This window comes from Sceloporus occidentalis, unplaced genomic scaffold, assembly GCF_023333645.1.
Source record: "Sceloporus occidentalis isolate IW3139 unplaced genomic scaffold, rSceOcc1.0.p SCAF_204, whole genome shotgun sequence".
Lineage (NCBI taxonomy): Eukaryota > Metazoa > Chordata > Lepidosauria > Squamata > Phrynosomatidae > Sceloporus > Sceloporus occidentalis.
This window is the reverse complement of record NW_028317184.1, coordinates 382746-391568: the sequence shown is the minus strand read 5'-3', so window position 1 is coordinate 391568 and position 8823 is coordinate 382746. Positions and strand designations below refer to the sequence as shown.

At 39.9% G+C, this 8823-nt stretch overlaps 1 protein-coding gene across 1 annotated transcript; it reads left to right on the top strand.

Annotated features, from left to right (window-relative positions):
• The first annotated feature begins 269 nt into the window (after positions 1-269).
• Positions 270-6369, top strand: LOC149277977 (zinc finger protein 219-like). Its single transcript, XM_089502472.1, has 5 exons — positions 270-278; positions 2231-2392; positions 2936-4046; positions 5282-5410; positions 5789-6369. The coding sequence occupies exons 1-5, from the start codon at positions 270-272 to the stop codon at positions 6367-6369; spliced, it is 1992 nt and encodes a 663-aa protein (XP_089358598.1).
• Positions 6370-8823: the final 2454 nt, after the last annotated feature.

The window sequence follows — 8823 nt, the reverse complement described above, 5'->3', positions numbered from 1 at the left end:
ATAGAGATACCCTTGGTATTCTTGTCATGGTTACATCACTGGGGTCCCTATAAACTTCTTTAATTTTACTTTTATTGCATTTTATTTAACATTTTATTTTTTAGTTTTTGCAAGAGGGTGAAACTTTGTTCTCTTATTTCATTACTGTAATTCAAAAAGCAGGATCATGCATCCAAGATGATATACTGTATTTATTAAACATACATAACCCTCACTAACAAAAGTTAAAAAGTAAGTTTGTTAAAAATCACAAATGCTTAATGTTCGGTATGACTTCGGTAAGTCTGTGCAGAATTTTACAATCCATATTATACAGTAGTCATTTACAGCATTCCTAAGAGTGTCTAGTGATGACTGTATGTTTCACCTTTTTCACCTTTCCAAAGATGATCAAAGGGGTTGAGGTCCGGTGTTTGCAGTGGGAAAAACGAGCACTCCTTGCTCTTCCATTACGCCTGGCAAGGCTTGGATGTGTGTTTAGGATCCTTGTCCTGCTGGAAAATGAATCCTCTTGCACACAAATTAAAGCCAGAAGAGATGACATGCCTTTGCAAAATAAAGTGGTACTTCTCTTTGGTCAAAGCGTAGTTGATCTTGTGCAAGTCACCAACTCCAATATAGGCAAAACATCCCCACACCTGAAATTTAAAAGTATGTTTTACACACTGTGGTGTTAGCCTCTTATGTCTACTAGCATGAACTTTACAATGATGTTCACCAGTAAACAGTGTTTTTTTCCACTGAGTAATTTCTGCGTGGTTTGGTCAATCCTAAGTGTTTAGTTTTTTTCCGATGAAGAAGTGGTTTAGAGAGCTCTATTCTCCCACAAGGGCAGCACTTTTGTTTTCTTTACTGGGTAGGACATTTTTGGTTCAGCTGGGCCTGAATTGTGGATACAGATTCCGTAATGATGTTAAGCTGATACACTGATTTTCTGATAGTGTGGTCACTGTAGGTCTGCCTGGTCTTGCTTTAAAACAAAATGATTTGGTTTCAGAAAACCTCTTCAGTGTGCTTGGTGCTGTGCTGTCCATGGAGAACTTATCCTTGACAAGTAAGCTCTTGTGACATGATTACAAAAGGTATTTCAGCTAATGTCCTTCTTTAAAGACCCAAACAGAAGCAGTTGCAGGGGCACTAGTAGAAGTACTAGCGAGTGTTAATCATTAAAATACAAATCCTATGTGTGCTAGGATTACTCTTTTACGGCTTATTAATAAAATTCTAATAGCACCAGTTGGTGATGGTGTACTCAGACATTTGGACCCCGTTTTGGACCCGTATATATGTATGATAAAGAATGAGAGCACATCAAGAACCAATTCTAATTATATACTGGGTTACATAAAGAAACTCAGAATCTAGTCCCAATAACTTTGTATGTTGTTAGTACTGCTATGTAGTCATGTCAAAATGCATATACCACTGCCAGAGACAGCTACAAAAAAAGTTTGAACTCTGAACCCTGCTGCTAAAGGATAAAGCTTTATGAATGATCATACAGCAAGAAGGGAGCAACAGCCAGTAAAATAACACACAGCTTTTCTGTCTGGCACATCACTCGTTTAGGCTAATTAAAAACCCTACCAATTCTGTGGATTTCTGCTCCTTTAATTCTGTAGATGTCCCAATGCACAAAACTCTTAAAATCATAACTAAACCCCAAACAACTTTGAATTTAGTGAATGAGAATGTACTGAATATGTTGAATGTATACATCTGCATGGATCTATATTCCAGAGATTATTGATCTGAATATTTATATTATTATATATACTTAGATTTTCTGATTTGGAAATATGTTAGTGGATTAATGAATGGATTAACCTGGTACAATGGCAAATGTGCCAGTTATTACATTCGACATTTACAGCACTGTTTTAGTCTGTGCACTGCGGTTCTGTTTCTATGATCCATCTTACAATTAAACTGTGAATACAGAGACTGCATGTTAAAAACATTACCATTACTTTTTATTATTTAATTGAAAAATTACTGTAAAAATGAAATTACAAAGTTATAGGATCCACAAGATGCAAGACGTATCCTCAAAGGGATGTATGTCCATTGCACTGTGAATAACAAAAACTTTAAAATACAAAATATGGTACTATTTATAAGGAACTGCCAGTGGCACCTACTCTGAAGAAGAATTTCGAAGTAAAATGTGTTCTATTCTTTATGTTAAGTATACTATATATGTATTCATTTATTTATTTTTCCTCTTTAGGAGACAGAGCAGTCAGCACCCACTGCTGGAAAAATCCAGTTGGACACCTCAGAGATGGACTCTGCCCCACCAATTTTTGCTCAGGCACCCCCACCATCTCAACAATCCTCTTCCATATCTCATCTTAACCCATCATCTTCTCCACAACCTATACCCCAGGAGGCAAGTCAATCCCCTGCCTCCCCTCAACCTGCTTTTCCTCCTCCCCCTCTGTCACCAATCCATGTCTCTTCCCCACCTGACCCTTGTTCCCCTACTTCTACCATTCCTCAGGTTAACTGTCTCTCTCTTCCCACTAATGGGTCACCTTCCATACCCTCTGCTGTAGCTCAAACCAGCCCTCTGACTGCCTCTCTTCCCCTCTCCTCTCCTCCAATCTGCCATGTTCCAGTCTCACTGTGCCACTCTCCAGAGGATCTTTCACCCGAAACTGTTACAGTCTATCCCACAGCGGTTACTCCGTGTCCTTCTTCCATATCTCTTTCTCCACCACCACCCTCTATTTCCTCACCTCCAGCCTCACCTTTGCCCCCACAATCTTCACCATGCCCGCCAGCTGACTCTCCAGCTCCATCAACACCTTCAGAATCTATTTCACCCTCTGATCCAGCCATCTCCTCACCACAAAATCCTGAGACATCTCCTTTCTTTTCTCTCCCTCCAACTTCCCCCTCTCCTCCTCCATCTTCCTTATCTCCATCTCAGGCTTCTCCATCTCCACCTCCACCCTCCCCACCTAACCCAGCATCCCTTCTTGGCCTTTCTTTTGCTGATGAAGAATTGGATCTTCAGCGTCATTCCAATGGTTTTTCTGATGGCACGAGCTCCAAATCCAGGCAGTTCCCCTGCACAATTTGTGGAAAGCAGTTTAGATTTATCAGTATCCTGTCTCTACACGCAAGTACCCACAGAGTGCGAGGGCCACTTGCAAAAGGGCGTGGAGAAAACAAAACTATCTTTGGGTCAAATTCCGAGAGGCCCTTGGTACTAGGGAATCATCATCAAAAGGAACCAGCTTCCCCAGTTACTACAGATCCCGTATCAGAAGACACACATGAGCCAGTCCCTCTGTTGTCTATCCCTCCTCCACTTCCACCACTCCGTCACCCTTGTCCTTTTTGCAAGGGTAAATTTCGTAAGGCAGTTGAGCTTGAAAGGCACCTTCGCATACTTCACCGCCCTTATAAATGCCACCTATGTGACTTTGCAGCTTCACAAGAAGGGGAGCTAGTTGTACATGTTGAAAGGAGACATGCTGTTCCACAGCGGCCTAAAATTGCTCCACCTCTGCCTCCCCCAATACCAATTCCAGCCACACCCACTGCTGAGTTCAAATGCGAGATCTGCTCCCAAAGTTTCACCCAGTCCTGGTTCTTGAAAGGCCACATGCGCAAGCATAAGGACTCTTTTGATCATCGATGCTCAGTGTGTGGACGATGCTTCAAGGAGTCTTGGTTTTTGAAGAATCATATGAAGGTTCATTTAGGGAAGATAAAAACTCCAGGAGGGCAGGAGACTGCAGGTCATCCATCAACCCAATCTTCTCATACCACCACATCAAATTCTCCATCCTCCTCCTCCAGACTGCTTGGATATCAAAGCTTTTATTCTGGCCTTTTAATGAGGCTGCCTCCAGCTGGAGATGCCACCTGTTCCCAGATGCTTCAAGCTACAGCCAGAGCAGTGCAAGGGGGAGAGGTAGACCATGATGTGACAGGTTCTGCTGGAAGAGGGTCTATGGGAGAAGGATCTGCTGCTAAGGTTATGCTTCCCCAGGGCTCTGGTGGCATTGTACTGAAGAGTGTTGGATACACAGGTAAGGCATGGTGATAACTCATGATACAGACCTGTGGCTAAGATTTTATCATATAAAAAATCTATTACCTGGCACATGAAGGCTGGGAATGCTCCACAACTCCAACTCTATAGTTACTTGTAAGGTCCTTCTCCCTAGTAAAAGGAGTCTTAATTTGATGTTGAAGTTACAAAATTGGGACCTCAGATGGAAGATCCCTTTGAGATACTGAAAGCTGATATAACCTTAAATCTTCTTCTATGTTGGCCTGGAAAAAGTATGAGATTCAACTCAATAATCCGTTTTTTTTCTTGGACTAATGCTGCAATATCTATTTTATCCCATGTGAAAGGATAATACTTTGCATTTAACTTTAGTATAACTTGTTTATTTTACGTTCTGTGGTTTAAGAGTCATACTGACTAAAGTATTATTTATAGTGCCTTTTACCCAACAAGCATTAAGCTCTAGTGAGGGACTTTTTTCCCCCTATAACCACTGTGTAGAGCAATGGAGAATCTGTTGGTGCTATATAAATTAATAATAATAATAATTTGCAGAGACCGTTAGATCTTCACCATCATAATTCCCTACTATCTGAAATGTTGAATGGTGAAGAATAAACTAAATTGGCATATGGCCATACTATATACTGTTATAGTCATATAAGGTACATTTGTATCTAAATGCAGCATTTGAAATCACATTCCTAGTGCTGTTAAACACACTAACATCACCCCACCCATGAAGCATGCATATTAAAAGTACTATGTAAGTACAAAGTACACACCAATCAGCACTGGCTAGCAGTGAATATACTGTGCAGCTGCACCGTTAAGCAGGAAGGAGCTAAGGGTGTTCAGATGTCCAGTGCATAAGCCCAGAGGGATTCTGATGAATTGATCCATGCATTTTCAAAAGAAAAATATTATAATTGAAACTTGAAAGCTTGAAACTACATATGATGGCTGAAGCGTCCCTTCAAATGCCCAAGCATTTCCATGAAATAAATATTTAATCATGTAAAATATTGCCTCATTCATGTTTTTTATTTTTAGAGAATACTAATTTACATTTCCACAGAAACTGAAAAAACATTTTTGATTAAACTTTAGTAAGAATTAACTAAGATACCTGATAAGGTTTATTTGTTTGAAATGCTAGAAACCGCACTTAATGTTTTGTCTGTTTTACAACATCTTTAAAAAGGCAGACAATAAATTATCTAATTACTTATCAATATCTTCCTTTCTCAGATAAAAATGGATGGAGTGTCAGCACACAGGCAGAGAGACCCCGTGGAGCAACTGGCAGAGATTGTCCTTTCTGCGCCAAGTCTTTTCGTTCTTCCCACCACCTAAAGGTGCACCTTCGAGTACACACAGGTGAAAAGCTTTTATGAATTTATAAATCTATTAAGATATAGAGTTGAACTGTATAAGGCCACTGAAGAAAATGAACAAATTTGCAATACATTATACCTTTATTGGATACCTGAAGTAAAATACATTACAGGCTTTCGAGATTAGGTCTCTACTTCAGGCATATTCTACCATATTCCTGAAGAAGAGACCTAGATAGTCTTGAAAGCTTGCAATCTATTATACGCCAGTTAGCCAATAAAGGTATTACCTTTACTAAATCTGCTACTTGTATATTTATGTTATCGTGTCCTCTATGTGTTTATTGACTCACTGAAAAACATCTTTCCTGCCTCATACTTTCCTATCTTACAGTGTTTTATTACCCTTCTCTTTGTACAGGAGAACGTCCATATAAATGCCCTCACTGTTCTTATGCGGGAACTCAATCTGGCTCCTTAAAATATCATCTCCAGCGTCATCACCGGGACTCCAAACTCTCTGCTGCTGCACCTTTGAGGGGTAAGAATGTTCAACCAAGTGCTTCGCAGCAAGAGAGACTCCTGCCCTCAGTCCCTACTGGCTGGGGGACCTCTTGTGCAGATCTACCACCTCCATGTGAGGATGGAGCTTCACTGCCACTTCGTCTACATTTGGCTGAAGGTCATGGTCCCAATGTATTTCCTCGTGTGGCTGGAAGAGGGGGCCAAAGAAGAAGAAGTCCTTCGCACCAACCAGCTAATGGGAGACCAGATCACGAGCCACTTGATTTGTCCCAAGGAAATCCTTTCCACCGTTGCATGTACTGTCCTTTTGTCACATCTGTCGGTGAACTGATGAGTCTGCATCTTCAAGTTCATCATGGAAGGAGATCTCGCAGAAAGGGAGGGTATATCAGAGGCAGGCCAAGGCCTGTGCTATCGCCTCAATCACAAGGTCCCAGTCTGAGAGATAGTCCTGGACAGTGTGATAGTACAGAGTGACCTAATGTACTACAGGGCAGTTGGTATCTGAAGTGCCCAGAGACTGCCCAATTTCCATGTTCCACATGAACATAGCCTGGGGTAAGATGAAAGTTTATAAAGGGAAAAGAGGGTGAATAAACTAGTAAAGTTAAGGCAGCTAGTGAAGGGGGAAAACTAGGAATGGGGGGGAGAAGGTGAGATTGCTAGGATATCAACTGGTAGTGTAAACCAGTTAAGAAACATAGAAAGCAATGTATATGAAAAGAAAGTAAGATAATCGAACTGGACATGAGCAGGTACAAGGGCTGATGTGGAAAAGAGACTGTCAGTCAGAGTCAATGATATCCTTTCCCTGGGAGACATCGAGTGGCAGACAGGACATTAGTAATTCCAGACATTGAATTCTTAAAGGTCAGACAGCTAATGATGGTATTAGATAAAGATTGAGTAATAATTGGGAGTTTGTGAAAGAGAAAAAGATCATAGAGTTTGAAAGACTAAACAGTATGAAAGTGTTTAGAGACAGGATCAGAGAAATCACTATTCAGATTGATTGCAACATATCAGAGTTAAGAAATAAGTACTGATAGAAGTAGGATCACAGACTGTTAAGTGTTAGAATGGGAGACAATAGAGATAGACTTAAAGAGAAAGCTAGTGATAAGGTAGACAAGTTAGTGACCATGATTATTTTGCCCCAGAGACATTCCTTATGGTTTCTGGTTGAGACTGAGACTTTATTTTTGATATTATGATTCAGACCCTCATTCAGATCCATCTACATGTAGATGTCCCTATTACACCCTCACCCCTGGTCCCAATTCCCTACCAATTTAGGTTTCAACACAGAAAAAATACATTTTCCTGTTTAGAGATTTATATATTTTTTTTTATTCTTTTCTTGTAGAAAAAAAAAGAGATCTGGAAAAAATGAAAAAAAAAGTAAATGAAATAAAATTTGTCTTAAAGTAACAAAAATAGTCTGAGTGAACTATTACACCTCAAACATTATAAGTACCTACAGAAACTAAAAAATCACCCTCATTAAAGTAACACATCTAGTGACACATAAATACGAGCAGCATGCCAGGGCTTGCCAGAGAGGGGATCAGTAAACCATTACAAGGTAAGGTACAACAAAGGGGAGCTAAAAACCATGCAGTAATTACACAGATATTATGAATGGGCCTGCAGTATATAGGTTATGTATACATTCAAATAAGAAGTGTTTGCCCTGTGAAGCTAACAATCTAAGTAGCTTAAAAATATACTCAGATACAATCAGATAAAAAGTGACTGTCAAGTTAAATTTGGTGGTCATATTACCATAGTACTATTTTGTGGTCTACTTAAATAAAAACAAAAAGCAAGCTATGACTACATGACCCCTGTGCCACTTACTTTATCCTTCATTCCAGTCACAGAGTAGGGAAAGGAGTCACAGGAACAGAGCAGCAAACCCCACTTTTTAGCTGATGGAATGAGGAAGCCATGCTTGGTTTACATTTTCATTTTCTACAATATAGTGGTCCAATTGCGATCAGACAGACAGTATTCTAAGACTTTGTGACTCATCCGGTTTAATATAATAACTTTTGAAAATCATTAGGTTGTTAGGTACAATGCATGAACTAGTCCACACAATACACATTTAACTGGGATTGGTTAAGAAATACAATATATAATGCATACCAATACCTACCGTATAGTACAAAATGTGTATCACTATACAACTTCTATACTAATTTACTATTTTTATGTGGGGCCAGTGATTTTGGGACACCCCATTGCCTATAATCCAGTGTCATCCACACCACGAGGTAAAGGGTAGTACTCCGGGGGCACTGGGCATTACCCATGCTCTGTTTATTATAATACCTCCAACACATATCCACATTTATGAGGGCACAAAGTAGATTACACACTTAGTTTAGCAGTTAAGTAATCCTGAGTCCACACAACTGGACTAGGGGCCAGTTGGAGGCACAATATTGGGATGGATGTTATTGCACCTAAAAGATAGGAAATGGGTCAGGGCAGAGAGTGAGCAGGGGCAAACATTATTCCCCACCAGAAGCACCAGCTGTAATGCTTTAGGATGTGGCACAGAGAACAGTTGTAAAGAGCACTAAACTGGGCAATGCCAATTTTTATATGTGAACAAATGTATAGGTTTAATTTGTGTTTCATGATGGTAAATCTAGTAAAGGTTGATGTCTACTATGTCACATGTTGCTTATGGATATGCTTAGTTAATTTACAAAGGAAAGGAACGAGAAGTGAAGCTCTCAAAGTGGATCGTGAAGCTTTACATAATACATATAAGGACACTTTCTGCATTACAACTGGTGGCTCTACATTGAAATATGCCATTATTATGGTGACCTCGGGATACATATTATTGTCACATGTTCCTGACAGCATCGGTAAAGAGCTTCTCAGTAGTATGTTGTACAGGGGCGTCCAACAGAT

Excerpts from the sequence above, each read along its gene's own strand:
- LOC149277977 (XM_089502472.1), top strand. Across the intron at positions 2,393-2,935 it reads CACAACCTATACCCCAGGAG|GCTTCTCCATCTCCACCTCC; the intron begins GCAAGTCAATCC and ends TCTCCATCTCAG. Across the intron at positions 4,047-5,281 it reads GAAGAGTGTTGGATACACAG|ATAAAAATGGATGGAGTGTC; the intron begins GTAAGGCATGGT and ends TTCCTTTCTCAG.